This window comes from Rhinolophus sinicus, chromosome 17 (genome assembly GCF_057876585.1).
Source record: "Rhinolophus sinicus isolate RSI-liver-muscle chromosome 17, RSI-T2T, whole genome shotgun sequence".
Lineage (NCBI taxonomy): Eukaryota > Metazoa > Chordata > Mammalia > Chiroptera > Rhinolophidae > Rhinolophus > Rhinolophus sinicus.
In genome coordinates this window covers 125,894,615-125,919,000 of record NC_142517.1, presented here as the reverse complement: position 1 = coordinate 125,919,000, position 24,386 = coordinate 125,894,615, and the positions used below count along the sequence as shown (strand labels likewise).

Here is a 24,386-nt window from a genome sequence, read left to right as displayed (position 1 = left end):
TTCAGAGTCATAGGTGAGCTCATGACCTAGGGATGTTTTATCTGATTTTTTGTTGTCTGTATGATTGGAGAGTTGGCTCTACTTCCCCCCAATACATAATGCAAAAATACTGCAAAACAAGAAGGAAAAGTATATCTGAATGGTCCCATAAGAGAAAATATGTATATTATGTTGCTGATACAGAGAACAGGGAGTAAAATCACTAACCTACCATTTTCAAATGCTTAAACTTCTTTTTAGGGTAACTTGATAAGAATGTTTGATTTATCTCAAATTATAGTAACATCTTTTTTGGCCAATTACTTACTAGCTTCAATTAATTTTTTAAATATTGAGCATCTATATACAAATACATAGACCAACATCCATGACCAGATTTTGGTTTCTGTAATCCTGTAGACCATGGAAAGTGTTAAAGTTACCACTTTATAAATGAGGACACTAAGTATCAGAGATAAAGTAATTTAATTACCAGTCTTGTAAAGAGCACTGCTGGGATTAGATCTCATGTATCTCTGATGGAAATCCCATTTTTTCTACATTTTTTCTTTTATTTTCTATTTCAAGTTCTACTGCCATGACACATACTAGGCAGTACCATTTTCCCCTAAATTAATGTCCTCATACATTGGTTTTATTTTTCTTTACCTGTCACATCTAAATTGAGTTGTGTGCTTATATTGAAATCTCTCTAGATTGTAAGGCCTTGTCTTTATATACCCAAGGCTTAACACAGTGCTTCGTATATAAACGGTGACAAATACATATTTGATTTATGATGGAGGATTAGAAGAAGAGAAATAAGGTAAGAAAATGGGATGGTGAAGGGAAAATGAAAGAAAAGAACTACAATTTTATATGTGTGTGTGTATATATATATATATATATATATATATATATATATATAAAGTGGAGTACAACGTTAGGAATAGAGACAGTGGAAATGTAATGGCTGTGTGCCATGTCAGAGGGACAGTGGATGGGGGGAGGGGTTGTCACTGTGTGAAGGATATAAATGATAAATGTTTAACTATTGCATCGCTTTGTGCACCTGAAACTAATTTTTAAAATGTTGGAAGAAAAGAAAAGAAAGTGGAGTAGAGGAAGAAATAGATATACAGTGACTAAATAATACCATCCTCTAGCATTTTGACACATATACATCAGTACATAAGAATATTTTTAATAATATAGTAATGTTGATAACTGTCTTCCATGGGTCCCAGTTTATTACTTAGGGCTCATAAATATTTTTATTTTTTTTTTTGAATTATCAAAATTATGTATTTATTATAAGATCTCTTCTTATCCTAAATGAGTTTTACAGATTGATGTAGCCAAGAGATAGTCGGCCATTACATTTTATTAATTGGAATTGGTCTTGTGTTGTCTGTTTGCTAACTTTTATCAGGTATCTGTTTTTCTCTTTAAAAAAAATATGTAGATAAAAGGCTTTGGAACTGGGAAGTGACTTACTTTAAGTCAAAGGGATGAATTTAAGACAAAGGGATATATTTCACTTCTTTGAAAATGCATAATGTTCTGTAAAGGTTTTAAGAAATAAGAACTCTTGGAAAGGGCTTCCTGATATGAATAATTGCAAATGTCAAAGGATGAGAGTTCTCTGATAGAGAGTCTATCTCCAGAATATCAGGTACTGGTGCAAAGGTGACATGAATGATTTGAGTGAGTTGTTCTATATCCCAGTGACGGTCCTGCAGAGAAATGAAAGCAGTACTCAATAACCCAAAAAGAGGTTTATTCAAAGTCAAAATGTCAGAGGTAATCAAACTATTTAACTTGTTCTCGTAGCTTTACTTTGCATTATATAAATGGACACTCGGAATTTATTACATACTGGCAAATTAAGGAACCACAATTTTTATAAAGTTGAATGATACACTGTGGCATTCAGTAATATGTTGATAATCTTTATGGTAATATTATAAGTGAATTATGACTACTAATAAAAATCTTCATAATATTTTTTTTTCTGTAAATTAAACATGCATTCCCCAAATAGGCAGAGCTAATCCATGTGGCCACTCCCATCTGCACAGATCCCAGAGTAGAAACATTTCTCATATCCCAGAACACCCCTATTCTGTACTTTGCCGGTCACTGCTCCCTTCTGAGGGTAATAATTATTTTGATTTGTAACACCTGGTTACATATATTATAAATTGCACTGCTAGTATAAATGGGTATTATAAATAGCACTGCTATGAGTATTCTTATATATGTCACTTGAGATAGTTCTATATCTATAGTTATTCATATACATCCATTATATATATATATATATATATATATATATATATATATATCTGTGTGTAGACATCTACATGGATATTTAGACATATATTCATACACATTTGTGTTAGATGTTTACAGACAGCCCCTGATTTATGATGGTTCAATTTATAATTTTTTGACTTTATAAGGGTGCCAACATGATCCTCAGTCAGTGAGAACTGTGCTCCAATTTTTGAATTTTGATCTTTTCCTGGTCTAGTGATATGATGTATGATGCTCTCTCGTGATGCTGGGCAGCTGCAGCCAGCCAGTTTCCAGTCAGCCACAAGATCACGAGGGTTAACAACCGATGCTTCCCTATGCACTGTGTTGTTAGTGTTTGATTGTGTGTTTGTTTGTTTATTTGAGAATTGTGTTCTGAGAACATTTAAGGTAGGCTAGGCTAAACTATGATGTTTGGTAGATTAGGTGTATTAAATGCATTTCGACTTATGATATTTTCAATTTATGATGGGGTTTATCTGGATGTAACCCCATTGTAAGTAAAGAACAATCTGTATCTGTACCTTAGATGGAGCTGCTGAGTCATACAGTTATACATATGTTCTGCTTTGGTAAAAACTGTTACAGAGATTAACAAAGTGATTGTACCCATTTACTTTTCCACCAGAAGTACATCAAAGTCCCAGTTGCTTTACACCTTTGACAGCACTTACTACCAGCCCTGCTTTTCATTTTAGCCATTCTAATTGTAAAACCAAGATACCCCATTTTTTTTTTGTCTACTTCCCTTGTTTCCCTGAAAATAAGACCTAGCCGGGCAATCAGCTCTAATGCGTGTTTTGGAGCAAAAATTAATATAAGACCCAGTCTTATTTTACTATAATATAAGACCGTGTCTTATCTAACATAATATAAGACCGGGTCTTACATTAATTTTTGCTCCAAAAGATGCATTAGAGCTGATTGTCCGGCTAGGTCTTATTTTCAGGGAAACATGGTATATTTGTTTATATTACCATAAAAAGTCTAAATTATATTCATCAAAATAAGGACTTTTTATTTATAAATTTATATGTAAAGACTTTAAATAATTGTTCAAAATGTTTTCTAGATGTAAATGTAGTATGTTGCTTAAAGGGGAATATTTTACTTCAAATTCAATGGGAACTAGAGCCATTAATAGAATATAGCTTAAATACCTCAATATTTTTTATTTATTAAAAAATATTAAATGTCTTGCAACATGTTATATGTATGACGGAATTCAAGATGGCTTTTTGTACTCTTCCTCTTGATAAAAAGCAATTATATGCATAATTATAGGTTTTAATACTGTTCAGATGATAAAACTTTCTCATGTATTGAAAAAATTATATCTATCCCTAATAATGACTCTAAACCACTGAAAATATTCCTTTGTTTAATTTGTTTCCAAAATAATTTCACATTAAATTTATTTTAATAACATATTTAGTTTACTGTAATATAAATTCTTTAAGAAGTTAATAAGCTAGCATGATGAGAAATTAAAATCTCTTCTTGATAAAGCAAAAGACAAAGGTTCCACACAAATTTTGAAGCCAGTGTTGGATCAGAGAGTATGATGAGGTTAGAGTATGGTTGATTGGTTAGGGGCCAAAAGGAGCCAAGCATATGATTGTCTGAATGTTCATATTCTATTAGGGTAGGGCGAATGGTAAGAACTGCACATGATTTGAAGGGCAGGAAGCTAATATTAAAAACTGCAATGATTGATTCTGCAGAGTGAAATGTAAAGGGATCTGAGAGGCACTAAAACATTGGCATTAGAATATACAAACATTGGAGACATAAGCAGAAAGTCATATGTTAGGAATAATACCTCCATTTTGACAATTATTATCCTTATTAAGCAAAATGTTGAAATTATTCTTCTGTCAGCAGTCTCCCATTTCCACCTTCCATTATTTTATTGCCACCAAATTTTTCCTAAATATTTTCCTAGTCACGCACCTGCTCATAAACTTAAAGCTGCCAATTACTGAAAAAACTGGGGTTCAAACTATTTGGACTAACATTCAAGCTACTCTATGGTTCGGCACCATCTTAACTTTTATAGTTTCCATAGGTATATTGACATGTATATGAATCTTAAAAAAAACAGTTCTCCTCATATTTCTACAGCTGTTCAGCTTTTGCTTTAGCTCATTCTGTTCCCTCAGCCTGCCATTTCTTCCTCTCTACCTTCCTAATCCCATGGAATCACTCTTTGTCCTTTATGGCACAATTTAGATTCAATATCTCTTAAAAATCTCCGTGAATCAATTTCCCCACACTGACCCCTGCCACTTACGGCTAAGTGCTGTAATATGCGTTCCCCCCACACTGGGTTTTAGAAGTTTACCTGCCTAGCTCTCACATAAAACTATAATCTATTGATGACAGGGACTGCACATTAAAAATCTTCATAACCCCATGCATACTTAGCAGAGTACTTTTTAACAACAAATTGCTAATTGGCTTTTAAAGGTTCAGAGAATTAAACAAACTCATTTCATTTATGGAGCATACACATGCAGAAAACCAGAGGGGAAGGTGTGGAGGGATGGGTAAAAAAAGGTGAAGGGGAATATAGTCAATAATACTGAAATAAATTTTCACGGTGACACACGATAATTAGAATTAGTGGTGTGATCACATTGTAAGGTATAAAATATTGAATCACTATATTGTACACCTGAAACTATAATAATTAATGTTGTATACCAACTATACTTCAATTTTTAGAAAAATAAAAATATAAAGGAAAACTTACCTCAAAACCAGTTGTTTTCAACTGGGGGTGATTTTGGCCTCCCCCCAGGTGGAGGGGGTCATTAGGTGACTTCTAGAATCATTTTTGGTTGTCACGCTGAGGAAAGGGGCTGCTACTAACATCATGTATGTAGAAGGGAGAGATACTGCTAATCATCCTATATTGTCAGGACAATCCTCCACAACAGGGAAATACCCAGTCCTAAATGTCAGTCGTGTCAAGGTTGAAAAACCCTGCTCTGAGTTAAGAAAACACTCTTATTATCATCAGTTTCATATTTTAAAATAAAGCTAAACACAAACTGTTTATGTAGACCACATGCCAAACTAATTTCTGTATCACTAGAATTATTTTTTATTACCTCTGAAATGAATTTATATATATATTTATATCACCCGGTATAATTTACATAAATAAGATCAAGTATTTTTAGTGTATTTTATACTTAATGTATTTTCCCAGTTTTTTCTGTTTGGCTACCTGTTTTTGACTCCTGTCTCCCATTGTGTATCCACCTTCCATCACATATACCCATAAAAAGGCAAGCCTTTATCCTTCCATAGTACCCTGTTTCCCCGAAAATAAGACCTAGCCGGTTATTCAGCTCTAATATGTCTTCTCGAGCAAAAATTAATATAAGACCTGGTATTACATTGTATTATTATATTATATTATATTATATTATATTATATTATATTATATTATATTATATTTATTATATTATAAAGACCGGGTCTTATAGTAAAATAAGACCGGGTCTTATATTAAATTTTGTCCAAAAGACGCATTAGAGCTGATTGTCTGGCTAGGTCTTATTTTCGGGGAAACATGGTAATAGTTTCTTCATATACATATTATAGGGGAAGAGAGAGAGAGAGAGAGAGGTAGATAGAGATAGAGATAGATAGATAAATAGATGTAGATCTATCTATCTATCATCTATCTATCTATCTACCTATCTATATATAAAACTGTAGTTTCCTCCTGTTTTTATATGTATTTATAAACTGCCACTGAGTCACTGTTGTTGAGTCACTGCCAGAGGCAAATGTCTTCATTTCCTAACTAGTACTTCACCTTTTGCAGAAAGTAGCTAGAACCCATCTAGCAAAGAAGCTGAGAAGATTAGTTTGCAAGGGAGCCTTAAAAATGGAAATTTCAGGCTTCTAAGGACCCACAGTAATGAAAGACTATAGAGAGCTTGCTTGGGGCTGAATACCAACAGAAAATATCCAGTGTATATTTGTTGGTGAGATTCCTGCTACTACAAGTTTGTATTAGTATTGTTGTTGTCTGGTGCACAAAAATGGGTTCATGTTGAAATCATTTTTTCATTGTGTGTCACTTGACAATATCTCCATGAAACTTCTCCAGGTCAACTCACATAATGCTATTTATTCCCCTCAAAATCCTACTGTTATTACATACTGTGGATGAGTCATAATCCATACAAGCATTCACTGGATGGGTTTTCACTTTGACTATTCTTTTTAGTCATCTAAACACTGCCAAAATAAATATCTCTACATGATTGCTTTTTGTTTTGTTTTGTTTTTTTCTGCAAGACAAGGTGCCAAGTTTGGGATTGCTGATGAGATGGAATATGTTTTGTTTTCAATCATTATATTGCTTTTCCATATAAGCATAACACTTTATATTTTCACAATCAACATAGGAAAGGACCCCTTCACCACACCTCTGCCAATGAGATTGTCTCATAATTACAATTTTTCCCCCAGAAAGCAAGCCTCAGTACAAGGCAATCCAACTTGACTTTTTGTAACTTTACAGATCCTCTTACATCATTACAACACATGAGGTTTTTGAAATAATTCAGTTTTCTCATGTAAAAGTATCACGAAAAGCACTTAAATCAGAAAAGGTGTAATAGCTCTTCAGTGACATTTCAGCTAAAATAAGTCAAATATTCAATTCTGTTTTATTTTGCTGTTCTTTTTCTTTCTTTCTTTCTTTTTTTCCCCCCTTTATGCTGGTTAAAATTTGGGAGACTGCTTGCTGTGTTTGTATTGGGCATTGTCTCTGGTTGAATCAGTCCCACTAGGCTAATTTACATTGTGATTACTCTCAATCCCCAAATCTCAATGACTTTTAACATCGAGTGTTCATTTCTTGCTGTATGTCCATCACAAGTTGGTGTAGGTGGGGAGAGAGTTCCCTCCATGCCTATTCACCCAGTGGGGTGCAACTATCTGAAACATTGCTGGTGGTTGTGGCAGGTTTAAGAGAAGGAAGGAAGTTGAAAATTAGCTCTGAGACACTGCGGCCCAGCAATGACACATATTTTGTCCAATAACTTGTTAATTAGTAATATTGACTAATACATTTATTGGAATAATTTCTTGGAACATTTATCACATATTTCTCAACTTATCATGATTCAATACATAGTATTTCAGTTGTCTTCCTGTTCCCTCAGTGGTGACATTCCCAATTTTGAATTATTTTGTAAGTGTATTAAGAATATTAATTTTGAAAAACTGGGTAGTTGGCTTGCTTTATCGAGTGAAGAGTTAATGAAGATTTAAATGGTCAAATCGCTATCCATTTCTATTTGTACACTCTTTAGGTGGCTCAGTGAAGGACTTGATCAAATGGCATCAAAAATATTTTGACAGTTTAATCAGGAACATTAGGATAAATGGCATTAGTGTTTGTCATATTTTCAATGTGATTGAAAACTAGCTGTAGCCCTTAATGGTTGCCGTTTGGGTTCAGTTTAATTTCATTAGAGTGCCCAGATAGTACCTGAGAATATTTGCAGCTCTCATATTGCTAAGGGAGTGGTTAGCATTTGTGATTATTATTTGGAACTATATAATTCAAGGAAAAACCCTGGTAATTGCAAGAGGTTAGAAGATTAGAAATGTACATTGAAAGCAGCCACTCATTTTGCAACCACAGAAAAATGTTTGTGTGGACATTCTCTGGTATTGCAGCTTTCAGTGAATGGCATTAATATTCTGATTCCATATGGCTTATTCTTTTACATTGAAGCAGATGTCAGTTTCATATGGATTCTGAATATCATCCAATCTGTTCGTCAAATATAAATGTAATTACTGGTCAATGATTTGGCATAATTTATACATCTGCTGAAATCGTGGAGGTTTTATTAATTATATGGACTTAGAGTTTGTTCTTTTCAGAAAGCTGAGGATTTAGAAGAATATTACTTTAGGTTAAGTCATTCTTACTCCTAATTATAGCCACATGTGCTTAAGTAGCCTGGGTGGGGTGATGTAAACTGTCATGACTCACAGATCGTAATCAGAAGGTTCATATACAAAAAGGGATTCCCTCCAAGTAAGGAAGACTTTGTGTGCTTATTTCATATACTGTTTGTGAAAAGGAAGACGGTAATATACAAAAGATGTAAAACTAAAGCTTTAGATGGCTAAAATAAAGTTAATATATTTTTCTCAGTTTTGAGGTTCATATTTTTCTCAGTTTTGAGATTGTGAAAGTCACTAAAACCAACTTCCATCCAGTGTCCAGACACCTGAAATATAGTTCTTAAACTTTTGCCTATGTGTGAATCGTATGCTTTCAATCATAAGCTTATTTCTTATTTTCTATTATCACTTGAAAACTTCCTAAAGGAAGTTAAAACAGTAAATATCATTTGTTAATGCCTCTCCTCATCCTTCTCCTGCTAGCACTATCATTCCTGCTATTATTATCCTACTATTACTCCTAATACATATCTAACAACATAATACATGGTACTAGTCAACAGTTTGGGATACACAGAGACTGAAGCTGTAGAAGTTTTGTTTTGATTTGCAGTTTGTAACCTCCAAAAAGCTTAGGAATTTGAGCCAAATTATCCTGTGTGAGGTCAGCCCTGCTTCTAGTAATAGCCACATGTGCTATGTGTTCCATACCCACCCTTGCATTCATTCTTCACAATAGAGCTAAGGTAGGAGTGAGAAATCCACATATAGAAAAAGAGGACTGTGATTTAGAAAGCTTAAGAAAATTATCAAAGTCACTGAGATTTGAAATTTAGGCGGCCTGATTATAAAGCCCAAACTTTTAGACACCCTTTTATGTCCTTTCCTTCCTTCTTTCCTTCCTTCCTTCCTTTTTTCACCCCTGCCAAATTCTTCTTCTTATGTTGGCATTCTCATCTATAATATAAATGTCAGGTAGTGGTGGAATGACTACTTAAATACCCTAACTGTTAAATGCTTGCCAAACAGCAAGAATCAACACAGAATATTGATATTCTCTGGACATTAACATTGTCTTCATCAATGTGCATACCAAGATTTTTAATCTAGGACTTCATAATTAATCAGACAATTATTTCAGAAGTTCTTATGTTTGCTGGGTTTGCTATTGGGTAATGATCCTGTCACATGCTACAACCCGTGAGTACTAGACCATCTTTCACATTCGCAATAGAATGTTCCATCTAATTAGCAACTTCGCTTGCAATGGACAATGTTCTATGTCCCCCAACATGTGAATGAAACATGGTTCAGTGAAAGTTATATTAGCACATAGGCTCGCAGTTTTAAATGTTTAGCATTAAAAATATTTTGAAGTGGGTTACAAATAATTTTAACCTGATTTATCTCTATTAAAGACAGCCTTTCGTGTGGACAAACACTGTTTAATTTCTACTGTTGTTTCTGTTGTTGGGGCTGTTGCTGTTGATATAATTTTGGAAGGCTCTGTAATGCGTTCAAATTAAAACTCCTTTGTTGAAACTTCAAGCACAAAATTATTATTACTGCTATGCTATTTAGAAAAGAATTACCAGGAAAGATTGGGGGATAGTAAGGTGTTTTCCACTTATTAGATCAAAGAAATTTTGCTATCCTTTCTTTTTATCAGTGGATCTGTGAGTTGAGCTAGATAAAATCAGAGATTCTGTAATGATTATTTACTTGATCACCAAATGCATTTTTGTAAAAGACTCCAAATTGAAGCGTTCAATCAGTCAGTTGGCTGTTACTAAAATGGTATCTAGTACAGTTATCAGTCTCTTAACTACGCAAAGTGTTATCTCAAAGCCAAAACAATTTTGTGGTAAGAGAGAGATTATTAAGTGGATGAGAAGTTGTTGAAACATGAGTTTAAAAGTTTTGATGCTGAGTATCATTTAATTTCTAAATGATAATTTGATATTGATATGATAAGGAAAGAAACAGCCATTAATGATTAAAGGCAATACAAATATATACATTAAATAAAAACATATTGAAAGCAGGCAAATAATAAAACACTTAGCTTTCCAATTATTGTTCTGTAATAAGAAAGTTTTCAAAAAGCCTTCCTAATGTGTTGTGTTGTTGGTTTGTTTGTTTTCCATATTTCCTGATCCAGATTTATATTTTTGAAAATAATATCTACTATCAACCTGATATAAAAAGCAGTTCATTGCGGCTGACATCTTCTGGGAAAGAAGGAATTATTTTTAACGGTATTGCTGACTGGTTATATGAAGGTGAGTTGAACAGATTTAGTTTCAAAAGAACACAAATGCATTATTTTAGATAATATTACTAAGAAAATCTGTTCATCCCAGCACAATGCTTGCAGCACTTTTTCATTTCCTCATTTCCTCTCGAAATTGCCTTCATGCTTTCATATCTTTGCATGTGCTCATATTTTGACTAGTGGTGATTCATATCTACTTATGATTCCATGTTTGATTGCTCTGTCTGTCTATCGTCTATCTATCTATCTGTCTATCTATCTATCTATCTATCTATCATCTATCTATCTATCTAACTATCTATCATTTACACATTTTGTTCAGGCTAGATAGATTTTATTTTTGATGATGCATAACTAATGAACATGAATGTTCACCTTACATCACTCTGGAATTATATGTTGAATTTTTCTGACTCTGTGGAAAAGAGGAAATAAAAAACCTTTACTGCTTAAAAAGTAGAGGAAAGGCACTTGATTTCATCATTTCCATTTAGAACATTCTGTCACAGTTTAAAAACCATTGCATAAGGAGCAAAATAAAACCTGCCTAAAGAGTTAATTTTCAATAACTGTTGAATTAAGTTTTAATCATAGCTGAGAATACAAATAAGAATACGATGATGAAAACCTTTTTCCATTTTGATCGTGTACCAATTGTCAGCTGAGTTATAGGCACAGGTTATCTGGGGAAGATTCAAAACTTGCGTTTAATACCAGGTTTCAGACTCTGAAACTAATCTCAGCAAAATAAGTCAATATTTAAACTAAGTTAATCTATTTGATTAGAAATTATAAAGCTAAAATCATCTAGAAAATAAATTTTCTAGAGCAACATTGGCAGATGCAATTTCTGTACCTCAGAGTCAATATTTTTAATTCTGTAAAAAAAATGTTCAGCTCATTTATTCATTGATTCGTTCCCTCATTCAGCAGATAGTATTGAAGGCCTACTATGTTCAAAGTACTTGTCTACGTCTGAGATACATAAGGGAACAAAATAAATTACTGCTATCAGGTCCTTACATTAAAAGACAAATCTTGCTGGGTAGAGTTATTTTAAGGAAGAAACGTTGTAGCCCTTAAGATATCTATGTATATGTGTATACATATATTTATATCTAAAATATATTGTGTGTATATATTATACACATAATCAAAGATTTGATAGGCCACAGTTTATTCTGAGGAACACTGGTAGCTCCTGCGGAAATATAAGCAATAACCATGCTATGAAATTTTTAAAAATTGAAATTCCAAAGTAGATAAGCAGGGTTCTTCGGCTGACAGTGTCAGAAGCTGACTGTGGCTTTCTTATTTTAAAAAGATAAATTATTGGAAGGGCCTGGGATGGCCCAGTGAATTGTAAAAACAAGTGGTGAACAAACTTGAAACCTGGATAGTCCGGGGAGTCTAGGTAGCCAGAGCAAACCATCTCTTACCTAGAGGAGCTAGGTAAGATATACTCTTTATCTGCAAAATATTGTTGGCCTGTGTGAGACTCTGACAGGTTAGTGCAGTGTGGTAAGTAGTCAAGTCACAGTAAATACAGGATTCTGTGCAAGAACAAAGGAGAAAGGCTCAGCCCATTCTAGAGATTTGCAAATATTTTCCTAAAGGAGACACCCTCTGAGTTGAGTCTGAAAGATTAAGAAGTGTAACACATAAGAAGAAACTAGGAGGGAAAATCCAAACTAGAGTTAAAAGCTTACAAAAGCGTCATAGGGTTAAATAGCAAGATACGTGCCCAGGGAACTAAAATCTGCTTGTTATTATTAAAACATAAAATTTGAGAGAAAGGAAGGCAGAAAGAACCAAGGGTTAGTGACCCTAAAAATAATCTGGGGTTTCTATTATTTTTCTTCTAGTAAGTGGGGAAACTAATAGAACTTTTCAAGCAAGGGAGTGTCAAAATTAGATCTTTCATATTAAATAGATCACTTGGCCACAGAAGGAAGCTGGATTGAATGCCAGAAAGAATAGTGAGCAGCTATCATGTGTTTTCTACATTCTATCCAGACGTAATGAGGAAAAGGACTATGGTTAAAGAAGGAAAAAGGAGAGAAGATTCTAAAATTGATGAGGTAGTAAAGGAGCTAGATCTTAGTAGTTAAATGGATGCAATGGATGAGATGTCAAGGATGATTTTTTGGCTCCTGGTTTGGTCCATGAGTAAGTAATGAGCAGGCATTCACAGGGAGTAGTGGACTTCGGGGAAGAGAGGAATAGTTTAGTAAGAACACCGGTGCTTCCTAGTACACTGGCATGCTGCATTACGTGACAAAATGTGGTCCTTACCATGAAAGAAGTTGAAGTCCACTGAGGGGATACCCAGTGTAAAGGGTACTGACGTGACCCGTGATGGAGAGGACTTGGGCCTCTGTCCCTTAGGGAAGGCTCCATAGAGTTTATGGTATTACATTTTTACAGAAATTCTAAGGAGAGAAATTAAAGACCATTGCCTGACCAATAAGGTGTTTTCTTAATTAGAGAATAAAAATCTGTGTATTTGGGCTGAGAGTGAACAGTGTTTTGGGGGATAGGCACAACAAACAGGTAACAGAAGCTTTTTGTGATGACCCTGTAGGTCTGACACATTGCAAAGGGGAAATGGAAAAATCATATGTTTTACCATTCAAATCAAAATCAGTCCTTTGGGCTCTTATGCTGTATGTCCTCTAGGAAACTCCAGATGTGGTATGTGATTTAATCCTCACAGTAGTGCAGCTAATCACTAACTGAAGAAACCAAGAGTCAGGGAGGAAAGGTGACTTAGACGTGGCCTAGGGGCTTAAGAGGGGCAGAGGTGGCACTTGAAGGTGTGTCTTCAAAGCCCGTGCTTAATCCCTAGTCTGCTCTACCTGCCACAGTGCGATGCCTTTCATTGTGCCCTAGGATGTGACATACCTTACTATGCACCTAAGCCACTGGTCTTTTTCCTTAGCAAAGACTCTGAACCCTACTGTCCATGGACTTACTTCAATTCTTGCTTTATTTCCAAGAGAAAGGATACCATCAAGGAAATCAATGTTTAGGTTTGGCAGAGGGATTTCAGCAATTCGTATGCCATTGATTTGTCCATCATTCCGCCTGCCATCCCCACCCTATGCTTCAAGAGTCCCACATGAACCTTGATCTCCCACTGTCACTTTGCTTGTCCAGTGTCCCAGCTCCCAGATTCCAGACCTTCTCTTTTCCCTTCAAAATACTCACCAAAACACAGCAATTTCTAGGAGGATTGCACATAATCTTTAACAGTATGTATGTGGTAATCTATTGTAAAAATTATCTTTTTATTACTTTATTGAAATCAATAACAATCTGAATTAGTGTGTGGGAGACTCAAGAAGTAATATATAACATTTCCACTTACTTTTTTGATTGAAATTAGCCTTCTGTAAATGTCATAGAAAAAAGATTAGATAAGGAATCACATAAAAGATATATATATATATATATATATATATATATATATATATATATATATATATTATGACAAATTTTAAGGGCCTGCCTTAATCTTTTTAGGACCAGGCTAATCTGTAAGCATGGTTATTGTTCCCAAACCCAGTCACTAATGTCAGATCCTTAAAAGTGTCATTTTAAAACCTGTTTGTCTTTATTTGTCACATTATTTAATTTCTAAGGAAAATAAAAGCAAATAAAATAAAACATGTTTTAAAAAGTTAGTAAAGTTCAGAAGAATAAAACATCATGCTCAAAATGAAACATCACTTTAAATAGAATTCACACAAAGCGCATCTAATGTTATTCATGTAAACTAGTGTATTTAACAAGGTAGCTTAACTAAATAATCAGATCAATGTTTTGTTAAAAAAAAGTAAAATTCACAATTGCCAAGTTTATAACTTTGTAATTTTCCATAAAGTATTGAATCTATTAAATAGAAACAAAAAATGACTGTCAGTTTCAATTATTTAAGCATATAGAATAATGGAACTAACATGACCAAATGATTTATAAATATATTTTAGAACCTCATATTTTTAAGGAATTCTTCTTTGAAATTCTATCTAACAGTTATTAATGTAAATATCTATTAGGCATTAACTGATAGCAATGAAATATGGAGTAAGCGTTTCTCTGTTTTGGGTACTTCCAGTTTAGTGGAATTAAAAACTAACAGCTACTATATAAGGAACTATTGGAGAGTGGGAAATAGAAATATAAATAAAACTACCTGTCAGCATACTCAATAGAAGTATAAATATAATTAATTCTGATGGGATCAGGGAATATAGGTGACTTCATAGAGGAAACAATCTTCACAATGAGCTTTAAGAATGCTAGGATTAAACTGAGACAAAAATTCTACAGGATAAACAATATCTTTATCAACAAATTGTGATTCTTTTACTCTTTTATTGTTTAATGAAAACACTGCAAAGGGACTATTTTCACTGTATTTTTGCTTTCTCTTGGTTATAGGAATCACATTCATTTATTCATTGATTCAACAAACATTTATTGAGTGAGCGCTTACTAAATCCCTGGAAAACTGGACTGTGACACATAAACCAAACCAAACAAAAACAATTAGAGATACAGCTATGGAAGCCAGAGGAATTTAGGGTAGTGGACAATGCTGAGTCTCTGGAGGGCAGACAGGCTAAAGATTCCAAAGTTACTGTGAGAACTTGACAAGACCAAAATCAGACAATCGATGGTACCAGAAACAAGGTTGCTGTGGATAGAGGTGTAAATGGGAAGTAGGAAGGTTATAAATATTGATAATTCTTCCAAGAAAGTTGAAAATGAGATACAGAAAGTAAGGGGGAAAAAATCAACGATAGGCCCACAGGGCTGGCTGTAGGATCCTATCTGTTGATAAACTATGAATGGATAAAATCAGCTTACTTTTCAGAACACCATGTTAATGCAAACACGAGTTATATGAATTTGTTTTCAGTAATTATTTTGTGTTGAGGCTAGGTTTTTAAATGTCTGTGATATAAAGCAACATGTGTTGTAAATTACATCTGCTCTTCAGTGAGATATTCTAAAGTAGCGTAATAACGAAGATGAAGGGCCCAGCCTACACTGAAATGGAATGCAAAGCAATTTGTAAAACGACTTTGTTTATAAGTAATATATAATTGACACAGGAAGTTTCAATCTGTGAGTAAAGTCCCTGTTATTTGCAATTAAAAGTGTGTGGCTTTTCCAAGAGGACTTTTAAGCAATTTCATATTAAAAATTTTTTATCTCCTTCCCATTTCAGTTAGCTTTGTTTTTGGACCTGAAGGAAATCACACAATGGTACTACTTTGGTATTTTAGCATTTTTGTGAGGAACAACTTTAGGCATAGATTACGCTAAAATAAATGAGAGTAGATGACATCAAGTTTCTCATGAATGTGCCCTCAAATCTGGGCCATTCTATTTCCTGAGAGGTACCTGCACCCACACACACCTCAGCACCTAAGATGGAACCGGCTTCTTATAAACCCTGAGTGTTGATTTCTGGCAACGCAATCTTTGTTTACCTTCAAGACTCATAAGACTTAGAGTTTACACTCAATCGTCATTTAAGGTGTTTTTCTTCAGTGTGTCATGTGGATGATTTATGTCCCCTCATCTGAATTTTAAGTTGTGTGTATAAATCAGGGTGAAGATCACAACTGGAAAATTAATGCATGGCACATTCAAAATAGTATTCAAAGTTTTATTGAGGAAGGGGCCACTTATCAAAGACAAGGGATATGCAGCAACCTGTGACTTAGCAATGGTTTAGCCATTAACATCTGAAGTGGGAAAGAGAGGCAGCTATTACTAGAACCTAGAAGGAGGGAATCCCTTAGTTTTCACAGTAATATCATAAAAGCAGTGAGTTTGGGTTGAGGAACACAGCCAGGTTCACATGATTTCAAACGGTGGGAACCAAAAAACAAATTCCATGCACTTACTTTCTTCTTTGATTGGATTCAACTGGTTTCATGTTGTCCATACCCAACAAAAAGTCAGAAACCAGGGTAGTATTATTATTCAAATAAAAGCTTGTGTTCCCAAAGAAGAGCACACAAGGTCCCTTCTGGTACTGTTTCATTGTTGACTGGTATTAGTTCAGTTATATATATTTGTCTGAAATGTATAACTACATCCGACACTAGTGTTTTTTATATAAGAGCTTTTTGGAAATGCCCCAATAAAGAAAAGAAATAGGCTTTTCATGGAGTCCCTTTATCAACTTCCCATGCCTTTTTACCTTCAGCCAGCATGTTGACTAGACAGGTTAAATACCTGGTGGATCAAACCAGAATTTTATTCCTCCAAATTGTATCCCTTTGCTTCATTTTCTTAATGAGGATACTACACTATCAGTTTCCTTTGGAATGTAGAAATGTGGAGCTGGAAAATGAGATGGAATTGGACAAAGGAGTATTTGTGAATCTGCTGAGTTCCACATATATTCTTCCTTGCCCTTTTTTGTATAGTAAAGACACATGTTTATTTTTTTCCCTGGCAGATGAGATTAATCATCAGAGTCGCTAGCTCAGTGACTATGTTTTCTGTCTTTTTGTTCCCCAGTTATGTTGTGTTCAATATGGCCAGGAGGACACTTCAGTTTCCAATTCAGAGAAGCAGAATTATGACTACATTTCCTGTTGGAGTCAATCCTCCCTTAGACATTAGGAATTTTAAACTCACCAAGTGAAAGAGAGTACTACATTTCCTCTCCTTAGTTTCTAGATCTGTGCTTTCTGGATGTGCAGGAGGGAAACATACATGCTATAGGATGGCATCACAACTTCAAGGTCATTGTCAAACAAATGGTACCAAAACCCAGGTAGAGCATGCTATCTCACTATTCCATCAAGCCAGGTACATTATTAGCTAATGAGAACATGATGAGAGCAGTGAATTCCATGGGTCTGAGCCCTTTGACCTTCTTTTGCTATAAAATATTTCCTGTTTGAAAGTAACATAGTACAGGTAATTATAGTAATAAATAACTTATCTGTAAGTCCATGAATACCAGTGCTGAGAGGACTGCAGGCAGCAAAGGCATATCCATACCTAGAATACGTGTCAATGTGTGTAATGATAAAATGCTATGTCTTCTTGACACAAGGGTTTCCATGTAATCCACCTGCCACCTGGTAGTCAGCGGGACCTGCTGTAGATAGTAGAGTGACAAAAACTGTTATTGGCAGGTAGTGGTGGCAGCCAGCGGCAAGCTGACCTGCACTGAGTAGTCACATTGTCCATCTGACTACTGACAGCCTTCCCTGCCACGAAGGTGCTCTGGTGGACATTCAACAGTCTTCTCAGTGTTTACATTTTTACCACTTCTGATAAGTCTATGCGCTATGTTTCCCTAAACTTCATTGTCACTAATTTTCTAATGTTACTTTTCTCATATCCCTGATCAGGTGGCCATTTATTAATTATTGTGCATGCGCCAGGATGGATCCATGCTTCAAGCCAAGCAAAACGAAATATCCTGTTCAAAAGTCGGCCAACCCAGAGGACTTACATTTATTATAGTCTTTTAATGGCATTCTCAAGTCAGATTGTAGAACACAGCCTATCCAATTCTAGTGTGTTTAAGTATATCATGCAAAACTGCCCATTGACCAGGCCTGCATTTATCCCTCCTCTGCCAACTTGTGTTAGAAAACATAACTTGAGGCACAGTTGTGAGAGGAAAGAGAGAAGATAAAGTAGCTGCTGTAATACCATGGGCTGTGAGTTGACTTGTGTTCTAGGTCAGTCCCATGTATACCACTTCTATTTTGTAGTGGAACATTACTGTTAGTGTTTAGTTTTCTGGTCAGTGGACCAGATAACAATCAGTTCGTGACGGGCAGTTTGGGTTGCATAGTCACTTGGTATCCAGCAATCAGGCTAATTGCTTCTGCCAGAGCCAGTAGAGAGCTGCTTTTGAAATAAAGAATATTTATCAGCACAGGAGGAAATGGCCTTTCTCTAACACCTGTGCTTTGATTATCATATGGTGAGTGTCAGAAGCTTCACACAGCATCTGTTTGCCATGGATACTTGCATTGCCATTGTGTCTGCTGGGTCACAAGGTAAAGATGGTAGGGAAGGTTGTGCCATGGCTTTGATCTGCTACATAGCCTTCTGTCACTCAGGTTCTACTCAGAACTGGCAGTTTTACAGGTTCCTGGGAAATAGAACAAGGTAGCACATGTTAACGTGGTTTGTGTTGTTCTTCAAAATCCAAAGAACTCAGTCCCTCTTTACTTTTGCATATGTACAGTTCCAACAAATATTGTCTCACTTTAGAAGAGATAGCCCAGTCTGTCCCAGGCTACTAGATTTCTAAACTCTTCCCTAAGGATGAAGACTCTTAAACTTTGTAGGAATTCAGTTTCTCATCCACCTTTATGCCTTTCTGGATGCAGGTTGCCTCTGTCAACAAGAAGATATGTGGGGATTTTGAAGTTCAACATTTTCAGCCATAAAATAAGACGCATATAACAGCATTCCACTATGAAATGTGTTACTTAGAGACTGGTCCAGAAAGCATAAATAGATTGCGTATGTTTACCCAAACATCCTTATCCTGTGTGTCAGGGTCCCAATTCTTCTCTACCAATATTTCCATCTTATCTTTGAGAAAACAAATGGACTTGAGCCCCTTATTTGTGTTGCAGCTCTGCAACCCTTACTATGCGCTCTTGGACCTCAGTCATATCTACCCTGCACTACAGAAGAGAGGGACTCCTTCAAAGATGCTATGGTGACCTTCTGTGTATGCCTAATTTTGCAGTCATGGTTTCAGTTTTTGTTTTTTCCTATGGGATCTCTCGGAGGTGTCATCAGAACCATGTAAACTTCACTTGACAATCTTCACAGTTGCCACTGTTATAGTAATTAAGTGTTATAACCACTTGTTCTCCCAATGCCTTTCCTCTCTACCTGCATTTCATTCTACATCGTCACCAATGACAACTGATTACTCATGATCAATCCTTTGCTCTTGATTATCTATGCAGTATTTTTCCCCTGGAAAGGTTATCATTGAGTCAAAGATATAGATATAGACAACCTAATCCCAAAATCTAATTTTGAAGGTCTCTTTTCTGAGTCTACTGCTGGTATCAATCACTGAATCAGTCAGGGACCCAAGAGGAAACAGGTGGCAATTCAATACTTTGAAGAGGATTTATGTACAAAGAGATCATTTACAAAGGTGAAGGTGTAGAGGAGAGATAAAGATTTGGAAGTGCTGAAAAGTTGCATGAAAAAGTAGATGACCTGAACTTTTCACCAACAATTCATGGCTCTTGCATCACAACAATGTACCAGCTCACACTGCACTGTGGGTGAGGGTGTTTTTAGCCAATTAAACAAATAACTGTATTGGAACACCCTCCCTACTCACCTGAGCTGGCCCCCAATAACGTCTTTCTTTACCCAAAGATAAAGGAAATATTGAAAGGAAGACATTTTGATGACATTCAGGACATCAAGGGTAATATGACCACAGCTCTGAAGGTCATTCCAGAGAAAGAGTTCCAAAATTGCTTTGTAGGGTGGACCAGGCACTGGCATTGGTGCATAGCTTCCCAAGGGGAGTACTTCAAAGGTGACCATAATGATATTCAGCAATGAGCTATATAATATTTTTTCTAGGATGAGTTTGCAAAATTAGATCTCAGACCTCATATATTGAATATCTTTCATGTGACCACAGATCTACTATCCACTTTTCTATACCTGCTTTCTGGCCCAGAACATTAACCGGTATGTATTACATCAAAAGAGCTCCCATGGTCTCTGGAGGATGGCCATTATAATACTTTGGCAAGAGATTAAAAGAAGGGTAAAGTCAGACTATTTATTCCTTTAGCTCTATTCTGAAATGTCAGTCACCTCAAGCTTGCTGTGTGTTTTAAATGATGTCATTGCACCTCTCCACAGTTTTCTTTTGTGTCTGGTAATGGTTCATCTCTATGGTCACAGGGGTGGTAATAGCTTCGCTGCTAATAGTTTAGAATATATCTCTAGATTACATACCTCATTGCTGAACATCATTATAGTCACCTTCGAAGTACTCCCCTCGGTAAGCTGTGCACCGACACCAGCACCTAGTCTGCCCTTCAAAGCAATGCTGGAACTCTTTTTCAGGAATGGCCATCAGAGCTGTGGTCGTATTACCCTTGATGTCCTGAATGTCATCAAAATGTTTTCCTTTCAACATGTCCTTTATCTTCGAGTAAAGAAAGATGTCATCGGGGGCCATCTCAGGTGAGTAGGGAGGGTTTTCCAATACAGTTATTTGTTTACTGGCTAAAATCTCTCTCACAGACAGTGCTGTTTGAGCTGGTGCATTGTTGTGATGCAAGAGCCATGAATTGTTAGTGAAAAGTTCAGGTCGTCTACCTTTTTCATGCAGCTTTTCAGCACTTCCAAATAGTAACCTTGCTTAACTGTTTGTCCAGTTGCTACAAATTTATAATGAATAATCCCTCTGATAGCAAAAATGGTTAGCAACATCAGTGCAACAAAGTTTGCAAACTTAATTGTCAAACTTTGTATTTCTTATTCTATTTCCTTCGAGCTTAAAATTGTTTAATGAATCTAGCAGGTATTCAACTGGTTTAATGATGAGGGGATGGAAATATCAATGAATGTAAATATCAATGAATGGTAAAGTGAATATGGTTTTATGTCATATTTTAGTCTTTGATTACTGTTCTCATTCTTTTTACTCTGATAGTCCTTTCATCTTCTCCATTCACATTGCTGACAATCCATGACATCCTGACTTCATTGCTTCATTCCTTCCTCCCTTTGCATCTGCTTTTTTCTGGGATTAAAAGGGTAACTCAGAAATAGACTCTTCTCCATGAAATTTAGAAAATACAACACACTGCTTGAAAATATATGTACAATGGAGGTATCAAGGGACAGATGTCCGTGGGTCACTGAACCGACATCTCTACAGTTGGTTTCAGATAACACTCATTTATTCTAGAGGAACTTCTGCATTCTCACATCGCCCACTGGTGGTCACCAGATGGAGAAAGGCTTGCCTTCCTGATGATAAATGATTCATTGGTGCCTAACATGGTTATCCCTCGGTTTACTGGAGCATTGTATCCCAGAGGAAAGCAGTATCCATACCCTAAGGTAAGTAACGTGCAAGTACTAGATTGTTCCCCCTCTCTCTGAACCAGTGACTTGACTGATAGTATTCTTTGTTCAGGAACAAGTTGTCTTTGGAATACAAAAGAAGTCCCCCTTGTGGACAGACTCATCATCTTAAAGCTTGCAATAGTCTGTACACAGTGCTTGGATAGGAAGAGATAAAGATGATTCTGGGTGTGGGGACTTTTACTTTGCTGCATTTCTTTCCCTCTGAGGTTCTCAATACTGTTTTGTCTCACCCTCCCAGTTGAAAGGGTAAAAAGGGTAAGGGGCAGGGCAGCATTGATGCGAAGGCAAATGATTCTTCTCCAAGGTATATTCAGTGAGGTGTCAGCAGGTGTTATAAAGGAGGAAGAAGTGCCATGGTCAAATATGTTGGAAATGCTTAGTTAAAAAAAAAAAAAAAGATCTAGCTTCTTTCAGATGGTTTTTTAGAGCACTTAATGTACTATATGTTAATGGGTATTATAAATCTCCTATACAAAGTAGACTAAGCATAAAGAATCTCCAGAAGCATAAAGAATCACCAATAAAGAATAGACTAAGCATAAAGGATTTATTAGTATTAACATCGGTACTGTTTTGGCAGAGCAAACTCTGGAACATACTTTATCAAATGCTGGGGTAGAGCCATGGCCAGGCATAGCAAGGATAGATGGAATTGTTTTATTGAGTGAGGTAAATGTGAAAATCCTGCTCAGATAACAAAACTAGTTTCACGCATTGCGGGAGGCCTCTGGGAACGGGTTGCAAAAACACCTGGAATATGTTGATTTTTCTAGTGTATGCCATTTTTAATTACTTAAGGTCTCTTTTAAAGTTTATTTCCCCTATGTTTATGTAACAAAGTCTCATGAGTGAAGACCTTATGCATTAATCATGTAAAGATGTCTTATAGAAAACTTTTTGAATTCTACTCTACACATTTTAGCTCTTAATTAGGTAAGAAATGGCTGCTGATTTAATTTAGAAGCTGTTTTTAAGCCATTTCTTTAGTGAGTTGTATTTTGTGTTTCCCAACATGATAGATTTTATGCTTTTCAATGTGTGTATTATATTAACCAGGAAAAGTGCTGAACAAATTACTTACCACACATATTATTCTACACCTGCAGTGAAGGTGTGGTCAGGGTGGGGCTAGTTTTCCTTGTTTTCCTATCATCAGTCAGATCAAGTTGTCCAAGGTGGGGTAATAAAGGGCTTACATATGGAGAGTCAGGAATAAGAGGAGTGTTTCCTCATTGAGAGTCTGTGCTGTCTTTCTTTCCTCCCATCCTGTCTTCCTTCCATAGGGTATGACTGACTGACAGTATGACTGACCAGGAGGAGTGAGAGGAATCAGATCCCATGATTTTGAAATATTACTTTTAGGGTCTTCTCTGGTCATAGTTTAGAAGTCACATATACTCAGTGTCCTTCAGGAGAAAAATGGCATGACCTAACAACAAAATAAACATATTCACCAAGAGATTTTTGTTGTACTCTAAGGAAAGTACTTATGACTTCTCCAATCACAGATTTAGCCATGTTTTACGGTTGCCAGTCTGTGCTCGTACAACATACTTGGCTTGCTTTTCTCCAGAGAAAAACTGAAAAGACTTCTCAAATACACGATTAATTCTGACATCATTTGATTTACTTATTATAATGAAAGTTCACCCAACAATTTAGATACAAAATGAGGAACTACCGACATATTGTGGAAAGCATAAGTCAATTGATAAGATATTCACACAGAACTATTCAGTTTGTTCACTGCACAAAGGGAATAAAATGAGACCCAGGGAAGGAACAACTTTTCATAATTCATTTCCCCAAAATAACTGAGGAGTTTAGGGTTCACACACATAAGAACCATCTGCAAGAGTTATATCTTCATGTTTCCTTCTCAGTTACGGACCTTTGGTGCTTGAACTTGGACACTCCTAGGCCTCATAATTTGAACAAGACTGATGCAAATGAATGAACAAATAGAAGCATTGAGAAAATTTAAATATGTCAGTCATAATTCAGAAGCTATTGGGTTGACAAACCTAGATACTTGGTAATGATTTAATACATTTAGTTATTAAATATTTCTTAATAGTAAAGCTAGTCATAAAATAATACTATGATTTATTAATTATATAAAGCATGTGTGCTAATAATGTGCTTTATGTTTTCAGAGAGACTTTTCATGCTTTTTTCCTCATTTATTCCGCTTCACAATTGCCTCTATTTTACAAATAGACAAACTGAGCTTCTAAAAGTCTAAGTCCTTTTATAAAAGTCACAGTTATTTTAAGAACATGGAAATAACTCAAATGTATTGATTCTGTCCCTCTCTCTAAAACTACCAAAGGTTAACTTGCATCTCAGAAGTCGTAGCTGGAATCAAAATATCTCCTTGTCAAGTTGACAAATATATGTGGAACTCTGTTTGCTACAATTACTGTTAATGACTTAGCTATGTAAGCGTAGCTTTCTCAGACAGCCTCACACCTGCCATATAGTGACATACATACATATATATACACACATATATATGTATATATATATATACATATATATATAACATATACTGAGGTGTGTGTTAATGATCACCACTTAAGAGTATTAAAAATAAACATATTCTAGTGGCCAAAGCTGAGAGAAAGAATCCCAAGCCTTCAGGTGGTTGTCAGTAGGAATACCTGCCTAGGTAATTAAGATAATAGAACTCAAAGAAACTAAGTCTGAGTTTTGG

At 35.5% G+C, this 24,386-nt stretch overlaps 1 protein-coding gene across 3 annotated transcripts in view; it reads left to right on the top strand.

Moving 5' to 3' along the window:
- The window catches only part of DPP10 (dipeptidyl peptidase like 10), a 1,313,078-nt gene that overhangs the window by 1,205,342 nt on the left and 83,350 nt on the right, over positions 1-24,386 (top strand). For all 3 annotated transcript variants that reach the window (XM_074335439.2, XM_074335432.2, XM_074335443.2), the window contains exons 8-9: positions 10,409-10,529; positions 21,489-21,643. In XM_074335439.2, coding sequence (XP_074191540.1) covers positions 10,409-10,529; positions 21,489-21,643 — 276 coding nt within the window. The remainder of the gene's footprint in view (positions 1-10,408; positions 10,530-21,488; positions 21,644-24,386) is intronic.